A 21,238-nucleotide genomic window follows, 5' to 3' on the forward strand; every position below is an offset into this window, starting at 1 on the left:
CAGAGATACTCAATTGGTACTCTTGACATTTAATGCATCGGATCGAGAATTGTGATCTTATGGTGTTACTCCTCCCCTTTTGAATGGATTTCCAACTACCTCTCCAAATGTTTATTAAGGGTCAATGTAATGGTGTCGATTCATCAGAGTTTTCAATCAATGCTGGTGTTCCGAGTACTCTCTGCTTTCTCCTTCACTAGCATTGATAAATATTCTGAATCTGAATTCCATTACTCTTAATACATTTGTTGCTAATTCAAAAGTCAGTATGAATATCATTTGCAGATCTCTCTCTCTTTCTCTTTGACCTTCCCATATACGCTCTGTTCGTGTTTATGTCTTTCCTTAAAGTATTTCTATGGACATTGCTCCACTGAACTGGTCACTAAATCAATAGATTTTCCTTTATTTATAAACGAACGCGACAATTGCTGGTCAACAACCGTATATAATACAGCAAAAATTTATCAAACCAACTTCACATCCTGCCCCATTCCTTTATCTCTTTGTTCCGCAGAACACTTTTGCCCACTTTCTTTTCCTCGATTAATACAACCTTCAGCTCTTCATGAAACACATCACAGAACCTACAAAGAAGAAATTCATTTCTTCTCTGAAATCACACATACACATGGAACTTTTGTTTTATAGGTCTCGGGACCTGTAGTATTTGGCAGATGATATCAAAATGTATAAATTAATTAATTTCTATAACAATCAAATTTCTCCTACTCATATAAGAAAACTACATAAAATAGGTGTCCAAACAACTCGATCATTATCGAGATCTGCTACAACCAGTGTTTTAAATGAACCATCATTCAATGGGATGATTGCTTCCTAGTCATCCTCATTGTTAGGAAAGAGGTTTGTGTTTTTACCTCACAAAAAATTCTTAATAAAACTAAGGATATTTTTAGGAAAAAAAGTATTAGAATTATACCTAATTAAATTAAGTATAATTTACTACATCGATCTTTATGGAGTGAGATGTAGATAACATACAGAAACAATGTGTGAAGGAAGACTCCCCAGAGAAAGAGAGAGAGATATATCGACCTGAAGGGAGAATGAACAGAGGACGGCCTTTGAAAACATGGGAAGAGACCAAAGCAGATAGTAGGTCTATTACTGGAAGGAAGAAGTATAATTTATTTACACTCTGCTGTTGTAAAGATGAGATCTTTCAACTGATTGACATTTGCTTCCAGTTTTCCTGGTACAAATGAATCGCATTTATGTCTTCCCCATATTCCAAATAAGTAATTTTTTGTTAAGTTATTAATTCTTTAATTTTTCCAAGTAGTAATTCTGTAAGTATTCAATATCTCACCAGCAGTGGAAAAATGTTTTCATGTATGGAAGAATGCAAAATAATTTTTTTAACCACAGTTTATTATCTTTCAAAGAAATTACATGAGTGCAGGGTACACTTTATTACATGTTATTAAATTGTTATGATTAGACAATGTAATACTATAATTAATGTCATAATTAATTATAATCCTAACAAAACAATTTACAGTTATAGTTTTACATTAAAACAGATAAATAGCTATTTTTGCATTTTGTCATTTACATTTTAATTTTACAATTCATATTTATTCACAATTGACCTTAACAATTACTTTTTTTTAAGTAACATGCAGGCGCTTGGCCGCACGAAGGAAGACTTAGTTTCGGGTCTAGTCGGCGACTAGAGGAAATTTTTCTAAGCCTTTTTTCGACCGGCTCCCGAGTTAGTCGATCTCTGGCACGGGCAAGCGGGTTTTTCCTCCCGGAAACTCGGGTTTTTCGTCCCGTAAACTCAAGAAAATCGACCGTAGAACCCACATTATTTCAGACATTAAATATATTGTGTTAGGGTTAGGGACCACGAGATGGCGGCACATTTGAGTCGTCTCTCTTCACTGTGTACCGCTTAATTAGTGATAGCCTTGGGCTATCTATCTCTGATTGGTACCAGTGGAGATGGAACTGCCCACTCAGTCTCCAAAAGTTAGATAGGGCTAAATGGCCTCGCCTACTCCCCTTATACGGGAATAAAAAGGCGTTAGCTGATTTTTTTTAAAAAAAGTAAGATGCAATAGATAATTCTAAATGCATTCATTTCACTTTTCACAATAATAATTTAGGCGTTTGCACACCACGGCGCGTGACCGCACGAAAGAAGACTTCTTGGTTTAGAATCTAGTCGGCGACTAGAGGAGAGGAACTTTTTCTAAGCCTTTTTTTCGACGAGTTCCCAAGTTAGTCGATCTCTGGCACGGACAAGAGGGTTTTTTCTCCCAGAAACTCAAGAAAATCAACCGTAGAACCCACACTATTTCAGACATTAAATATATTGTGTTAGGGACCACGAGATGGCAGCACTTGATGAGCCGTCTCTCTTCACTGTGTGCCGCTTAATCAGTGATAGCCTTGGGCCAGCTATCTCTGATTGGTACCAGTGGAGATTGAACTGCCCACTCAGTCTGCAAAAATTAGATAGCGCTAAAAAACGCCTCACCTACTCCCTATACCGGAATAAGAGGAATTAGCTGATTTTTCTTTCTTTATTTATTTATTTTTATTTAGTTTTTTGTCCTAGTTATTTAACAATGAAATCTGAGCCATTTAGCCCATTTATCGTTTGATATCCAGCAGCTAAGCCACGAAATGCAACCCTTTATGACTCAGGCGATGACCAATCCGGTATGAATGTCTTCTTTGTTCAATTCACCTTCAGTACTTCAAATGGCTAGACACAAGCTGGGTTGGACAGTCCTGGTGGAATCTATACTACCACCAGCATAATCCTTTGTTGGTGGTAGCACCAGCTAACTCTTTCTGTTGCCACAGAAGTCTGAGCCCTTGCTACAGGGCTCAGATTTATTATTATTATTGCCCAGATCGCCCAGCTAAAAAGCTTGAGTCCTGTAGCCCATTTATCGTTTGATACCCAAGAGCTAAAAACACTAAACGTGACCCTGGCGACGACAAATGCGGTATGGAATAGAACAAAGAATTCATCCATACCGCATTTGTATAGAATGCTAGAATAAGGTCGATTTAGTGTTTTCAGTGCCTGACTGACTCCCAACAAGAGTAGGAATCAATCAGCCACATGGCAGTTCTTTTGAGACAGTCTGATGTGAGATCGAGACCAATAACACAATGTATAAAGTGGTTAATACAATAGTGCAAGTCGAGTAATGATTATGGGAGAATTCAACTTCGAACACATTGATTGAAAGTAGGAATGATCACACTTCAGTTAGGAAGTAAATTTTATCCACTTCTAAGATATAGCTTCTTGATGTAGAATGTGGGGTATGGGATTCGAGGTATGAGAGTGTTGAATCTTGTTATAAACTTAGAAATCCTGTCCATAACTAAGCATTACCTCCAACTGGGATAAGTGATCATGTGGTGTTCACTTGGAAGGTAGCAGATCACATGGAAATTCCAGTTTAGAAGGGGGTATATGTGAAACTATAAGGCAGATTATTATTATACACTTAGGACGAAGGTTGATGCAGTACCAAGGCATAAAGATATGCACGGAAAAGTTGTTCATGCATGAGTTAATTGAGGCAATAACTGGTGGAAGAAATATCAAACTGTATACTCATGATCAATAGGGTAAATCAGGTAGGAGTTAGATGGATGAGTTGTACCATTACGCATGAGATGTAAAAAAAAAAAGAAAATGTTGTGCAGAGTTTGTAAGGAAGAAGATTATCTGCTAGTTAATGAGCAGAACAAGGATCAGACAATAAAGACGATCAGCATGATAAGGTAGGGGAAAAAATCAGATTATGAGATGAAATTTGCTGAAGAGGCGAAAGAAAATCCGAAAGAGTTTTTTTCGTTATGTGGCAACTAGGAAGAAGAATAACTTTAATGAGTGCTGATGGTAGAGAGGTAACAGATGCAGGTAAAAATTGTTGAGCTATAGCGATACCAATTTGCAAGGGTATATGACCAAGTGTAGATACTGTTATAGAGGACAAGGGGGACTGATTTGAGGACAGAGGTTGATGAATTAGAGGTACTTAGGATATTGCAAAATGTGAATGCAAATGTTTACAGAACCTACCATTGCCACAGCGTATACATTTTGGACTCCTGAAAGAAAAGCATATTTCTCATATAAGATTGAATTCCGCATAAGTAATAACAGCAACTAGAAATCCTGAAACGCTTCTAATAATAAACACGTGACTCCTTAAATAAATTCAGTAAAACCCCGAAGTTACGCGGTAGGTGGGACCAACAAAAAGCGCGTAACTCGGGGTATAATTTGACATGTAATTTATATATACAAACATACAATTGGGACCAAAGGTTTACAAAAACACCTAAATTTTTTAAGAAGTATAATCATAATTGTAGTTTCTCGTACCAAAAAAAAAAAAAAAAGAAAGTTATTTCGATGTCGATGGTTTCATAAAATCTAATAGATTCGTCTGACGGCATAATATCTTTTTCTTGTCACGCAAAATTTCTTCATAGCAAGCTAATGATTTTTTTATTCCTTGCCTTGTGGCTACAATTCGTTCCTCGTTAGAATCTATGTCATTCAAAATCTGTAAACCTTTCTTTTATGATTGTTTTTACTGTGGATTCCTTTAGATCGAACTTCTTTACTAGCTCACAAATTTTCATTCTGCCTTCAAAATCCTTAATAATGTTGAGTTTTGTTTCCAAAGTCAAAGTTTTTCTTTTCTTGCTAGCTGTAGAAGAAAATCAGAGTTGCTTCTTTTGGATGACATTATTATTTTTTATGTGATAAAATTTTTATCAAGAACATAACATTAAACAATCGCAAGGTTTGTAGACTATAAAAATCGTGTATGAATGGAGACCACGTGCTGTGAACGGCCGGCGCCTGAAAGATACGACTAGTGGTGAGGCGGGACGGGAATACGTACATATAAGAAACCGCGTAACTACGGATTCGCATAAGTCGGGGTATGACTGTATATGAAATGAATTTATTTTTAAATAAAAATAATTTAAATGAAATGACCGTTACGCGGCAGCACAGCATTTCATATCGGCACGTTTACTGATCAGCGCAAGATCGGGAAACGTGCGTTTCCTGATCTTGATATAGGGTATAGCATGATATAACTATAGATTCCATCGATTCATGCTTATCGCAGTAGAATCGATGTATTTTAGACCACGTAATACAGCACCGTGACGTTCCACGTTACTCACCCAGCTCCAGTGCATTTACAACCAGTTGTGTGTGAGATTAATGCTGACTTCACGTCCGGTTTGGTCGCTACGGCAATCGTCCTCTCGGCGAAAGAAACATGATAATTTCTGCTCGTTCTCTGCCCGCGTTAAAAATAAAAATATAATTGCTTTCGTGACAATTCTGGACGCAAATTAGCATAAAAACAACCCAGGTGAGTTATGACTTAAGTTTGTTGCTCGTTCATACTAAAAACCCAGGCCTTGGAGCAGGTATATTCTTGTAGTCATGCCTCAATTCCCTGTGTCTGAACATTTGAAATGGGCATGGCTCCATATCCTCTGAACCCATGACCAATGGGGGTCAGTATTGTCCCAAGATGAGTCCCAATTTGCTCTAAAAAGTGAATACCAGTCATGATCTGACCAGGGGCGCGCCAGTAGTGTCCGGCGCCTGTGTGCAAGATTTTAGTTGGCGCCCCTATACCCAGTAGCACGCCAGTAGTGTCTGGCGCCTGTGCGCAAAACTTTAGTTGGCGCCCTATCCCCCCGACCCTCTCCAATAAAAAAAATCACTTTTAAAAAAAGTTTTTTTTTAAAGTATTTCCTCCACTTCTGTGTGCGTCACACACATTGCACATATGGCCGGCGCACCCCTGGCTCTGCCTTGGAGAGAACTAGGGACAATATTCAGGAAAGGAACATATGGAGATCAGTAGCGCACTCAGGATTTAATCTTTTTTTTTGGGGGGGGGGGGTGGAGTTGAGTAGACGATTTCAGAATACACACTACGCATCGCATACGACCTATGACTGATCGCTAATTCATAAGTAGTATAGAAATAGAAGACATGACACAACATAAATAAAAAAAATAATTTTAATTAGGAAAAGATTTTTGGAAAATTTTCTATTTTTTTTCCCTTTTTCTTTGGGGGAGGTGCCAGGGCCCCTGGGCCCCACCCTCTGGATACGCCACTGGTGGAGGTAGTGTGTTGGTTTGGGGAAGTATCTCGTTGGGTGGATGCACTGACCTGTATGTGCTTCATAGGAGAACCATGAATGCTGCTGCATAGAGAAAATGTCCTAGACTGCTATGTTTGGCCGTGTATGGAGGCGGGGGGGGGGATTGGGAAGACATACAAGAAAGTAAACCTGCCCATATTGAGTGTAGCTTGTGAACCAATATCTTCAAGAGATTATCATAATTATGGACTGGCAAGGCAGGTGGTCTTCTGACCTTAATCCTACATGTCTGGGATGCCCTTGGTAGATGTGTTGCTTCTCACAAGCCCCCACTTAAAAAAAACAAAAAAACTTTAGGGATTTATTAGAACTTTGCAAGAGCAATGGTTGTTATTATATACAGAGCTCCTTGGCACAATTATAAACAGTATGAAACTGTGAGCATGTTATTCGGCTGCCTTGACAGTCTCGTTTTGAACATTGTCTTCATGTACCCATTTTTTTTACTATAATAAGCTATTTATTTACATTTTTTTTGTGTGTGTGTTTCTTTCACACCTTGTATCATACTGCTTTTGCAATGTGATATGAGATGCGAAAGAAAAAAAAAATGCATAAAAATTCATCATACAGTTTTTAAGTTATGCTTTTTCTCTTTGTACTTTAACTTATGCAAACCAGTGTACTTGTTACTTATTGAACAAACTAAGTCTCTAGGATTTTATTTTCACTTGATTTGCTAATTCCTGCTCATATTGTACTTTAGCTATCCTTACCTTCTGAGTTAGCTTCCTCTCCTGCTTTTTATATTCTTTGTGCACCTGCTCGCTACCATTTTTCATCTTCTGCTACCTCTGGTGTATTCGGAATTTCATGCTTAATCCCTTCATTCATCCATTTGACCCCTACTTTATACAGCCTTTTGACCTTCAGAATACATTTATATACTGAAGTCCTTAAATATCTCTTGGTCAGTGCCTAAGCAACATTTACTTAACTCCTCATTTCATGCTATAACTTCAAGCTGTCTTCTAGGACTTTGTAATTTCGCATATATCCTTGTTCACAAGTCTTCATGTAGCTAGCTATTACCCAAGTGATCACTCTCACCATCTGGACGAAAAATGTGACATCCCACTCAAAATCATATATGATGAAATGGTCAGATCAGACTTTTGATCCTCATATGCCTTCTTTTATATGCTAGAAGATGCTTTTACATCTTGCCTTTCAAGAATTCAAGAAATTCGTTTTCCTTATACTCACATGCAATCTTTTCATTGGCATCTATATTACCATAATTAAAATCACCCATAATGATCACCCTTTCTTTGTTTTCTTCATTAATGCTTGGTTTAATCCTTTATTGAAGTGTAAGCAAACAAAGTTTGTACCTTAAGTATTTTCAAGATGGGGCAACTTGTGTACAGAGACTAATGACCTTGCATCACAAGGCAAGTGATGCCAGGTCATTCGTCTCTGTACACAAGTTGCCCCATCTTGAAAATACTTAAGGTACAAACTTTGTTTGCTTACACATTCAATAAAGGATTAAACCAAGTATATAATTTCTTGGTATCTTTAATTTATAGTATAACCAAGTGGAAAAACTTCCAACACAATCTTAAACATTTTTTCATCAGCAGCCTCTACATTCCCTGGCCTATAGCAATATCTCACTAAATATCTCTTCCTGTGAACTTTCACCTCGCATCATGCTGCCTCAAAACCATTGGAACTGTTTCCCTCATTCGTGTCTTAGTTTATGTGGGCATAACTTTCCTGCTCTCATCAACAGCACTCTCCCTCCCTTCTTGTGCTGTCTATACTCATGAAAAATAATGTACCCTTCCATTACCATCAGGATATCATTCTCATACAACCACATTTCACTTATTTAAACAAATTTTGGGTGAATATATTTAATTGAAACAATTTCATCTCCTTTGTTCCTAATGCTCCTGACATTTGTAAATATACACATCATTTCACTTTTAGGTCTATAACCTAAAAGTGATCAGGTCACTTTTAAAATCTTACTCATGCTGTATATCGATTGTTATTTCTTGACATCTGCCCATGCCCAGTTGCCTTCATCACCATTTACCCCATCCTCAGACTCAGTTGCCTTTTACATCCCAGGCCATCCCATTCTTATGCTGGCCATCCCCATGCATACATTCACTACTGTTTCCAGCATCTGCTTACCTTCTTCTGCCATGTTTCCTTGTCCACCTCAACTCCTCCCAAATCAGGCCATGGTACTAGTGCATGAAGTGCTCTCACACCACTACTATTTGAATTAACAGCAGTTCAGTCTCACTTGTTCCACTTTCCTGGTCTTTTGCTTCACTTCTTACTTTCTGTGATCTCTTGCTTGCATCATTTGTTCCCACAACCACCACTAATTTTCTTTCTCATTTTTTATTTTATTATTTTTTATATTCCACACGTGAGAGGGAGAAGGGCCTATACCAGATAAATGCTGTATGTGGGCAGGGATCAGGGGCAGAGTAATCAGCTAATATTTTTCTTAAACTGTTGGAGGTTGCAGCCCTTTGGAAATGCTTCATGGGAAGGTTCTTCCACAGAATTGAGGCGGGTTGAATGAAAGATGGCTGGGAGTAGAAGGTTTATTGAGTATGCAGTTTGATTAGCTTTGCTTGAGTTCCTCTAGAAATGGGAGGCATAATGGATGCTAGTTCTGAACAGGACCTATGGAAATATCTGTAGAAGAGACTCAATGCAGATGATTTTTTATGGGAAAGTATCTGAAGAGTGTCTGTAAGAGATGCTATTAATCAGTTGAACTTCCCTTTTCTGAACAGCATCCAGAAGTTTTAGGAAGTTCTTGGGTGCACTACTCCAAACATGAGAGCAATAGTCCAAGGTTGGCCAGACTTGGAATTGTATATAACTGCCATTTAATGGAAGCCATCAGTGCCAAGTCCTGTCAGAAGCCTTGGAGCTGTCAAGTGCAATGGCACAAGTTTCTCCATATCTTTCTATGGAATGAGTCCAGAGGTGCATTATGTAGGCCAGGAGGTCTCCTGTGGTTCTAGATTGCAAAATTTATACTGGTAGTCACTAATTAGATGGCAGTTCTCCAAGTGTAGAAGAAATTGACTATTGATAACCTTCTCCATTACGAGTCTCATAACCAAAGCATCAATTAGTGACCACCAGTATGAATTTTGCCATTCTTGCTAATTCTCATTTCTGGAAAATAGATCTAGTAGAATTCCTCATTCACCACACATTTTGATAATAATAACTATTTTCTCTCATTCTATCCGTTTACAATCTTTCATTTCTTTTACCCAAATGTCAAATCTTTATGTAAATATTTCTCCTTTCATTTCTCATTTTGTGTTTTGTTTAGAGTTAAATAACTTATATACATTGTTTTTTTTTCAAATAGCATTTAGGATAAATTAGTGCAATAGAAGTTTGAGTTGATTTTTCATCATCCTTAAAGATGCATTAAGCTCAATTTTTTTGAAGGTTGTGATAATTTTTGTTGAAAATGATGAAATGAGTTGGGATAGAGGCACCTTACTGTTCTTATTAAGCTTAATGGAAAGAAAACAGTAGAAATAAATAAATAAACACAGGTTTAATAGTTCCAATATTTCATCTCTGGCAAATAGACATCTTGGATGGAGTATAAAAATTATAATTACTCACATCTTCTTAATCCTTCCTCTTTTACGTTGTCAAGATTTTTCATTCTTATAAATGCAACCCTAATGAGGATAAGGTGGTTAGCCTTATGCCTATGTCTGTAAATGCATGTGTTCACAGGGCTGGTTTACCTGTTCTGAGAGACGAAAAACTGAGTTTCCAGATGAAAAAATCCCTACCTCTGTATGAGACTGGATAACTCGCCTTTCATTGAAAGAAATGAGATAAAGGTTCCTCACGTCACTGATGGGAATCGAGCCCAGGTTTTTCTGACCAAAGGGCTTAGTCTATTATTATTATTATTATTACGGGTATCTCCATGGAGTCAGTAGACTCATCACGGGAGACCCAAACTAGCAAAACAATATCTATCATATCTCTTCTTGAATTCATTTACAGACGAAGAACTCGTAACTAAGTCAGGCAATGAATTCCACTCATTCACCACCCTCCAGGCAAAAGACCTTGTTCTCACACCCTTGTTAACCACACTCTTTAATTTCCAGGGACGACCTCTTGTTCTTCCATCACTATCACACAGTTGAAACATTTCCCCTGCATCAATTCCTATAAAAACCTTTCAGTAATTTAAATGTTTCTATCATACCCCCTCTTCTCCGCCTATCAACCAACCTCTGCAATCCACAAGCTCTCAGTCTGTCAATGTAGGGAGCATTTTTTACATCACTCACCAACAAGAGTGACTTCCCTCCTCCTCATCTCCAAGGAATCCAGGTGACCAGACCTGAGTACAGTAATCCAAATGTGGAAGTATCAACACTTTATAAAGGGGAATAATAACCTCTTTATCTCTGGATGTCAATGTGTTCCTCAACAACCAAGTAATCCTATGTGCAATCTTGGACACCTTAGCAATGTGCCCCTGAACTTCATCTCTCTATCTACCAACCCCCTAAGTCCCCAGCCTCATCAATCTCTTCGAGTACTGTTCTATCAATGTAGTACACAGTTGGTAATCTTTTAATTCCAAAATGCATAACTTTACACTTTTCCTCATTGAACTGACATCCATTACCTTTTGCCCATTCTACCAGCTTATTTAAATCATCCTGCAAACTTTCAACATCAGCTTGATTTTTTATTGTGCTACCCAACTTTGCATCATCAGCAAACAACTGAATATCTCCCTTTAAGCCATTTCCTATATCATTTATATACAAATTAAACAACAATGGGCCAAGCACAGAGTCCTGAGGCACACCACTGGTCACCTGCCTCATCGTGGACTCGGCTCCTCCATACACCACCTTGTGGTATCTCTCCCTGAGCCATTCTCCTATCCATATCACCAATTTAGTATCCATTCCCATCTGCTCCAATTTGCATAACAGCGTTCCATGGGGTATCCTGTCAAAATCCTTAGCAAACTCCAAAAGTAACCACTGTGTAGTCAGTTCCTTTGTCCAACTCAGATGTCATTCTATTATAAGAAGTTAATAGATTGCTAAGGCAGGATCTACATTTAACAAAACCATGTTGGCCTCTATAGAGTATCATATCCTGATCCACCCATTCTTGAATTTTGTCTTTAACCAAATTTTCCAACACTTTTACTACTACTCCTGAGATGGTAATTGGTCTGTAATTAACTACCGCAGTTTAGCCACCTTTATGCAAAGGAACCACTTTGCCTAACTTCCACTCCCTAGGGACCATACCAGAGTTCAAACTTAAGTTAAATATCTAAGTAAAAGGGGTTGACAATTCCTTTGCACATTTACATAATACCCGAGCTGATATTCCATCTAAGCCTACAGCAGCATTTGCATTTAAATTTTGCAATATATTAAATACCTCTGATTTCTTAGCTTCAATTCTCACATTAGTTATTGCTACAGGTACAGAGATATCCTCACTTGGGTGATAGACTTTTGAAAACTGATCACTCAGTAACTTGACTAATACATCTGAGTTTGTCACCTCAATACCATCAGCACCCACTAAAGTTATCCTTCCGAAGTCATTCTTCCTTTTACTTGCCACATAGCGGAAGAACTCTTTGGGATTACCCTTGATCTCATTGGCTAAGGTCTTCTCATAATCTGATTTAACTTTTCTTACTATGCTGGTAACCTTCCTAGTTTGAGCCTTGTACATTCTCCATAACATTTTTTTTTTTTTTTTTGCTGATCAAGCTTGATACTACTGCTCATTCATCTAACGCCTACTTTGTTTGTCTTTCTGACCATTGGACATAATTTGATATTGCTTTCCTCAGATATCCACTGTATCTCTCTACCGGTACAGCGGTACAGTCTATTCTGACTGAGTTACAGAGGCTTGTAATTACTCACATAAATATAGAAAATCCTAAGTGGAAGATGTTAGATAAAAGCCCCCAAGTCCTAAGATTGGCACCCTCTATTTGTTTGCTAGTAGCTAGCACTGGCTTTTTTGCAGGAGGTCTAACACAACCATATTTATGACTTATTTTTAACAGTATTTACAAAACCAAACGAAATGTTTTATAAAAGTTGTTTTATTGAATTGCTTATATTTTGCTGAATATCTACAAACAGATTAATGGTACTGCTATGGGTTCCTCCCTCTCCCCTCTTTTAGCAAAACTTTCATGTGGAACACTTCGAAAACAAAATACTTACCACAGTTACATACAATCCCCCTAGTGTGGTTACACTATGTTGATGATTTGTTTGCCATTTGGCCCCCATGGACCACTTTGGATGCATTTGTCACCTACCTAAACAGCCAACATTCCAAAATCCACTTAACAGTAGAAAAAGCATCTAATAACTGTTTACCTTTTCTTGATACACTAGTCACCTGCCTTTCAGATGGATCACTATCTTTTTACATTTACAGAATGCCAACACACATACACATGGGAAGATATCAACATAAACAATCACATCATCATCCAGCCCAACAGTATGGCATTTTTAAATACACTTACACACAGAGCCAGAGCCATTTGCTCTGATGATACAGCTCTGTCCACAGAACTGAAATATCTGCACCATACTTTCTTGGCCAACAGCTAGATAAAATACTGTATAGCCCCTTTACGTCTCCCTTCTCTAATATGCAGGAACACAAAATTACCATTTCTATTCCCTATGTAAGAGGTATATCAGAAAAGATAGCCAAAGTACTAGTGAAACATGGCCTTCGCACCACATTCAAATATCATGTGGAATTAACAATTATGATCTGCTCTCCTAAGGATAAATTTCATCCTCTAGCACAGTGCTTCCCAAACTTCTGGATGTCAGGGGGCCCCCTTTGCAAAAATTAAAATATTTCATGGCCCCCTTCGAAAAAATATCGTAATAGAGAGATATATTATTGTAATATTTATTGTATTTATATTCAATACAAAACATACTCAGCGAATATTGCAAAAATCAAATGCATATATTACATTTTTTGCCTCTTACCGTTTGGTTCTGAGGACGATGCAGGCTGTTCTGGTAAAATATTAAATACTGTCTTTTTTTTTTTTTTTTGAGTCTGTTTCTGCTTCTTCTGATTGTTCGCGGGATTTTTTTTAATTTTTTATCAGCCACTTATTCATCTCAGGGTTAAATTTTTTAATGTAGAATAGATCAAATAATATCACTACTTACCGATACTGGTACACCACAGACTGATAACATGAAATTAGTGAATATTACCTGAATAAGGGAATCCCCGAATCAGGAACATTTTTTTTTTTGTGATTTTTCTCCCTTTAGGGTAATTAAGCCTAACGCAAAACAGACAGCAAAGGCGTGTTATTAAAACATGCATATGAATGGTGCTGTATTAACAGAAGATCGCGCAGCTGAAAGATAAAAGCATTGCTGACAATTGAGTTGAAATGCTAACTCTCTTCAACCGAATTCCATATGTGAAACTGCCATAACATTCATTATGTATATATATTACTTAGTTTTAACACTTTTACGAATTTTAACACGTTTACAATTTTAACACGTTCGGTTGAATTTTATTGCTGCCTTGGGAAATTGAACTCGCACACATCTAATTAATAACAATAGTTTTTAGTTAGATACTGTGTTTACCCATGCAACATATAGTTTTGTTTCAGTCTATATATACAGCATAGTTTCTGTATGAGGGGACATGTGATTCATTAATGAGTGTGTTTTTATCCCAGTTGTCTCTAATTGCACTATTTGTTGAGAAATATATTACACAGACTGCTCATACCTTATTCACTTGCATAATAAAAGTACTTGTTTTTATTGCATCTGCAGTATAGTGGCTGTTAGGGAGGGGTGTTGTTTACCACTGCAAGGAGTTACTATCTCCCCACATGACCTTGTTTAAGCTTTTTTCATATGTGAAGTATATGCGAAACTTTTATTGGTAACAGAAAACTAGCTCGGATGACAGTGATAATATAAAACGAGTTTTGGTATGTATATAAAGTCAGTATCAATAGTGCATGATTACGAACGTGTGATGAAAGGGACGGGAAGATTTGGAGCTTCCCTGAGAGAATTCGAAGTAAATACAATTAACCACTGCTTTGAAATGAAACATATGAATAAGCAATATTTACTAATATTCATTAAGCACCGAAATACGCAGAAAGCAAAGTTTGTGAACCAACACCAATGTGTGAATTTTTCCATTAAAATATAAAAAATGACAAAATAGAAATAATAAATAATAAAAGTTAAATACGTTTCTTTTAAAATAAAAAAAAAATCTACTTAGTCTTAAAACATTTTAAATTTGTTTTCATTATTTCACGGCCCCCCTCAACAAAACCTTCTGCCCCCAAGGGTGCCGTGGCCCATAGTTTGGGAAGCGCTGTTCTAGCACACCCTGGAGTGTATGAAGTTTCTTGTGACTGTGACTTGGCCTACTATGGGCAGACAGGAAGATCTGTTAACATCTGCCTGGCAGAATATAAAAAAATATATTTACTACATTATTATGCAGTAAATCTCTCTCTTATGGCCTGAAAATTCATTTGAAATGTGTAATGATGAGAGAAAAGAATTAAACAGTATAAATAGAATGGGAAGAATAAAATCCCAGGTCTTGTGGTAAAGTTCTATCCTCAGACCATCAGGTCCTGAGGATTTCCTTGTCTGGAATTCCTTATGGGCTTTGATAACATCAGATGCCATAATGGGTCTGTTAGGCTCATCTTGGATATGAACAGGAAAGCCATTAATGTTCATGAGTTTTAATTTCCCACAGTGCTATTGTCTTCAAAAAGATTTTTATAGTGTTTTTGAAAGGAGCTAAGTATGTTTTGAGTGTTGGACATGTTTTCACTATCAATGCAGATTTGAGTGATAGTCCTTTCTTTGCTGAATTTAGTGAATTCAGTTGTCTATTGAAGAGTGTAGCTGAAGGGCTACCTGCTAAGTGCTGCTGTATTCTTATTTCAAAATTTCTTTTACTTGTTTCTGCCTTTCGACTTCTATTTCAATGTTAATGTTTCTAATGATGTTGCTGCATTCTATACCATTGCATTGGTTTGCTCCAAACCAACTTCTCTCTTTATGCAGGTCTTTCAACTTTTTTTCTTTTGAGGAAAGCCTGTTTTCCTACCCCATTCAATCATATCCTATTTTAATGCTTGTTTGAATTTTAACCACGCATCTCAGTTCCCGGTAACATTCTTCCAGTTTGAACAGAGGGTATGGAATTTGGTTGAAAAGGTTAATGGAAAATTTGATGGAAGTCTCCATGGTCCAGAACTAATCTCTACTTCTTCTATGCAGAAGAATTTAAGTAGAACTGGATATTATTATTATTATTACGTAACACCTCCAGAGAATCCAAAGACTCATCAAGGGAGGGCACCTACTCTTCCACTCTCCATCTCCACCAAATACAACTGCCTTCATCATCTACACCAATGCCATCTACCGCCAGTCATCATCACTATTGTTTTCGCAGAAAATCACAAACCTCCATGCCCACAGTGGGATTTGAACCCGCAGTCGCTTGGCTGGAGACCAGATACGCTAACTACTTGGCCAACCAGGCCAGCAATGTCAAGATGTTTTATCTGAATTAACTTGTTTATAAAAGAAGAAAAGAAATAAATTCGATCAAGACGAGTACCAATACCTTGATTCATGTATGTGTAAGCCTGGAGATTAGGATTGCGTATCCTCCACATGTCTACTAGTTGAGCATTGTCGAGACATATTTTTAACTGTGCATAACCCATTTTCCACTCCTGGGGTATCCTCCTATTTAGTCTAATGTAGGGTTTTCAATACATTTCCAGTCTCCAGCTGCTATAATGTAGCACCGTATAAATATGGTTGCAATTCCTGGAAGAAAATTTGTTTTACTATTCCATTGGATGTAGCATAAACATTTATAAATCTTATTACACATCCACAGTATTTCAAGTCTATTGTCAAGATTCTCCCTTCATGCATCCCTTTGGATGTTACAGAATGACTCAAGGACTTCTACTCCAACCCCTTTAAATCTTCCAAAGCTCCAATAAGAAAGAAGTAGATATCTATCTATTAAAGTTTTTTGCAGAAGTGTGTTTCTTGGAGGAACAAAAACCTGATATTATGGTGTAGCATAAGTTTCCATATAGCTTCTTGTTTAACTTGCTTATGGAATCCTTGTACATTTAATGAAGCAATGTAGAAAGGAGTGATATGATTAGTGGTGTCACTGGTAAGTCTTCTGGATTTTGGATGAACCTGATGAGGTCTTCAATCTGTGAAGGAGCAATTGTATAGCTGTTTCTTGTAAATTATTTTTCAGTTGCTTTCCATATTTCAATTTCATGCCTTTTGTGTACTGAGAAAACTTTGAATCAGTAAAATTTATTATTTTTTCTTTAATTGTATCTCTTGCTTTTCCTTTATTAGCATGAAATTGTTCCTCATAGTCAATAAACTCCGAGCCTGAGGAGTCTTCATTTGACAATCCACAACCTTCTCCATCTTTACATTTTTTTTTTATTATTTCTTCTTCTCTTAAATTTAGTTCTTTAATCCAGAATTTAGTTTTAAACAATAGAGATATCATGCCGAGTTTCATTGTCACCTCGTTATTTAAAATATTCTGCTTTCTGACTCTGAATTTACTGAATGATTCTTTTCCCCATGAAATTATTGATCTTTTTAATTTTGTTATCCATACTGGTTACTTCTTTTGGAAGGGCAACTTATGGTACTTTGTCTGTTGCCCATGGAGGTACTTTTAAATGGATTAAAAGTACCTCCATGGGCTCTCCCCTCAGACCAATTTTTATACATTTTAAAAAACATGTTCTTGATACTGCCAGTTTCAAACCTTCTATTTGGTTTAGATTTATTGATGATGTATTCACTATTTGTCAACCTGTCTCAGACACATTAGACTTTCCTTTTCCACCTTAACAGCCAACACCCCAGAATCCAGTTCACTGTTAAAAAAGAAAAAACAACAGTTCACTTTTTTTTAGATACATTAATTACACATCTGCCCAATCTTACCACACAACATACATATGCAGTCAGCAGTGCCTCCAACCTCTGTTCCACCCAAGTTTCCCTTACAGTGGAACTTGCCTTTATTGACTAAACCTTTCTGTTCAAAGGTTATAATGCCAAAAAAAAAATCTACAAATTATCTGTCCCTCCTACCTCCTTGCAATCCTCTCAGATTACTGCAAAGTTACTTCACATGCAAACTTTGTTTGCTTACACTTGGATACAGGATTAAACCAAGAATATAATTTCTTGGCATCTATAATTTATGGTATGACCAAGTGGAAAAACTTTCAACATCTATTTCTAATCCAGAGTATTTTATTAATAAGGTGTGACACCTTTTGGCTACTTGTATATTGAAATATGACTTTCGCATTACTGCAACCTTGGCATCACTTCTGGGTCTGGCTCCCACTGATGAGACCTCAGTAAAGGTCAAAACTGGTCTGGATTGTGGCCCTTCGCATAATGCATAGCATTATACATCTCATCTCTGTAAGGATATGCACGTTGCATTATGGGATACTAAGCCAACTGATGTAGGTCATTAGCCTCTATATGCAAGTAACCCAGTTATGAAGTGACTTCACACACAAATATTTTTTGCTTACACTTGGATAAAGGATTAAACCAAGAATATAATTTCTTGGTATCTTTAATTTATCCATTAAAGTATAACATGAATGTAAACTAGCACCTAAGCCTAAATACTCATGTACAAGAGTTCTAAAAAGAATTGTCGTACATATTTTCTTTTCAGTATTATTGATTTTTATCCTTTTCAAAAATTAATGGTGATCATTTCCTATTTCAATTCTTTTATTCTCTTATATCATGAACCACTTGGAAGACACCACTGTCAATAATAGCATAGTCAATAAGACTTTTGTTATTTCTTGTGCATGCTCTTCTTGTAAATTTATGTTTCTTAAATGCCCAACACTTAAATTGGGATCTTTGTTGTATTTTTCTGATTTTTTCACTATATGTCAATGTAAAAATCTGGCCTCGGTCATTCCTATTTGGCTTAAACTCAGCTTGTTCTTCAATTTTTCTGAGCATTTTTCAAATAATTTCTATAACATAAATCCTCTGTCTTTAATTTGTAGTAGGGAATTGGCAAAACTCTTTCAGCCTGATTTCTTTGAAGATCTGTTGTCCTAGATACAATTATATGTTTATGACGATAAAAATATACTTTAGAACTCATTATGAAATAATGAGTTCTAAGGTTGATTTTTGAGATGTAGGGTTAAAAATTTTATGAGGAAAAATTGTACTTGTCTGTGCTACAGATTAACTGACTCAGGAACCGACTACAAAAAAGTTCCTTTAGGTGGCAACTAGAATCAAACTTAAGACAAAGGAAGCAAAGACCAGTTCCTCAGGACTATGCAGGAACCTCTTTTCACAAATATACATTCATAAATCTTATGAATTCCTGTATAATTGTCACATTCTTTTGTTTCCCTTTTTATAAACTGATATGCTGAGAGCTCTGTTTAAATCATGTATGATATAAGACATAACCTAAGTTACCAAGCCATTTAATAATGATAATTCCTCTATTGGATATCTAATAGAGGAATTAAATTAATGATATGGATAACTTAATCATTTATTGAATGATATAATCACGTAATCACAAGAAAGATATTTATTTAACCAAATATTTCGGTCTGGAAATAGCAGACCATCGTCAGTGGTAATACAAAGTCTGGATTGGCTCAACACGGGATTGAAACTAACCACAGCATCCTTTGGTCCAAGACTCGCCTCTTACATAGATCCCGTTATAGGTTCGAACGTTTGTTCAAGGAAAGCGTGGAGGCCTTGCTCCATCGCCCCAACCTTAATCGTAATGACTGTATATCTATATCAAAAATCTGGGAAAGTCTAATCAAGATTACTCATTAATTAATTTTTTTTTTTTTTTTTAATAGCAAATTCAATCATGTTTGTACTTCAAAATATTCCGTTTCATACTTATGATTTAACATCACGCGGCGTGTTATAATTTTAACGATCTATTGTTAGTATTCTAGCTTGTATTTTTTAAACTGTTCTTGTATTACCACTGACGATGGTCTGCTATTTCCAGACCGAAATATTTGGTTAAATAAATATCTTTCTTGTGATTACGTGATTATATCATTCAGCCTTATGTCGCAAGTATTCTTGAAACAACAGATTAATAATTTATTACTATACATTTTTGCTCACCTTTCAGCGGCATCTTTATTATTATGATCTTACTAATCTTAATAGGTGTAGTGGACTGATTTTGCTTTTTATGTAAAATAATGCTTGGCTCTGGTCATCATAATTACTTTTTTTAATGTTTCATCGTGTTTTCATTCCATTTAAATTTGTTATTATTTATTTATTATTATTTTTATTTAGTTACCTTCAAATACACCACCAATATTCAATCACTCCCATTGAATCCATAGCCTTGCAGGATTAGCTGTTTTGCTGGATGAATGAGGGTCATATAATAATTCATCAGTACACCTCTGACCCACTAGTTATCCTCTTCCATTTCTCTAGAGCACCATGGATGATAGAAACTTAAATATTAAATGTAAATTAAATGGGAAAAAGTGATTAAATAAAATACATTAGTATAAATGATTCAGTATCACTGAAACAGGATTATTAATTAAAAAGCTATTAAATGATTGAAATGATCAGTACAGTACAATTCAGCTTACAGTATAAATGAAAACAGATTTATTAATTGTAGTTATAAAGAATATTAAAGTAGTACTGCTCTTCAAAGTATTTAGAAGTTGACTGGAACTATAGAGCTCATTACAAAAGTCTGAAAGTTGAGAGCTACCTGGATTACTGTCTGTTTCTAGTTAACTGATTCATCATATTTGATGAATCAATTAACTGTGCTGCAGGGGGAACAGAACATCATGAAGTGAAGTTGCTTAATGTGCTGTGTAATTTTTTGATATATCAGATGAAAAATTCATTAGCTCTTGTTCCATCAAGAAGGTGCATTGCTCTAGACTCTTCTATAATTAACCTGTTAACTCAATTAATTTGTCAATGGTAAGTCTTCATCTGTAGCTCTTTCATTTTCATCTCTGTAATCTTCATGACTTTTCACTGTTTTTATCAAGATTCAGAGCAATATATAATTTCACTCAGCATAGTGATGAAAAATAGGTGTTTCTTTGCAATGTTCATCTGTTTGGCCAAATGCTTTCCACTAAGCCTGAATGATATACCCTTTGCATCTTCTTTTGCATTTGATACATCAAAACCTATAAAGCCATTGCCAATATTTTCACCAGGAGAATTATCAAATGTCAAGACGGTCATACTTTTGTATATGTTGGGCTTATCAGCCAGACAGTTCATGAAATTTCAAATTTGGTCATGGTGTTTTGAATTACTGTCAAGAAACTGTGAGACTAGGATACTGTGTCTATAAATCTCATGTAAATTTCATCTGTCTGGTTTGCCTGTGTTGTAAGATGAAAAACTGGAGATTCTGAGAGGAAAAACCCTGCTCCTCTGTATGAGACATCAAGTTTTGTTGGACTATATCCAGCATGCACTCTAGATGTAAATCTAAATGACTTATTTGTTTGGTTCCAACAGAGTTCACCTTCTTGGACATCACTTCAACACTGATGAGGAATTAAAAGACAGGTTAAGAAGTGATTACCATGCATTTTTCTAAAATGTTTTTTGTGTGGTTCAACATTTGAAGAAAATATGTAGAATGAAGGTATAGAAGACTAAGTATAGGTAAACTAGTATTCCCAAAATATCTCTGTCTGAAATTTAATTTTATTAAGTAGCCATGGTTTTGTTCAATAGTAAGCTAATCTCTATTTTGTAAAATATATTTATAATAGCATTGCTTTGTATGCCATATATAGATGTAAATGTCAATGCTGAGTAATATTTTATTGTACAATGAA

General features: G+C 36.2%; 2 protein-coding genes across 2 annotated transcripts in view; one reads left to right on the forward strand and one right to left on the reverse strand.

Moving 5' to 3' along the window:
- The window catches only part of LOC150096488 (large ribosomal subunit protein uL1-like), a 118,256-nt gene extending 97,626 nt beyond the window's left edge, over positions 1-20,630 (reverse strand). The window contains exons 1-2 of the mRNA XM_090408624.1: positions 20,537-20,630; positions 6,428-6,485 (exon numbers count right to left, since the gene is read on the reverse strand). Coding sequence (XP_090264750.1) covers positions 6,428-6,485; positions 20,537-20,630 — 152 coding nt within the window. The remainder of the gene's footprint in view (positions 1-6,427; positions 6,486-20,536) is intronic.
- The window catches only part of Nadsyn (NAD synthetase), a 396,250-nt gene continuing 380,226 nt past the window's right edge, over positions 5,215-21,238 (forward strand). Inside the window, exon 1 of the mRNA XM_090408625.1 lies at positions 5,215-5,402. The gene's annotated coding sequence lies outside the window, so the exon portion shown is untranslated. The remainder of the gene's footprint in view (positions 5,403-21,238) is intronic.

The sequence above is a fragment of the Typopeltis vanoorti genome, chromosome 18 (genome assembly GCF_054136105.1).
Source record: "Typopeltis vanoorti isolate ZY-2024b chromosome 18, IOZ_Tvanoo_1.0, whole genome shotgun sequence".
NCBI classification, from domain to species: Eukaryota; Metazoa; Arthropoda; class Arachnida; order Uropygi; family Thelyphonidae; genus Typopeltis; species Typopeltis vanoorti.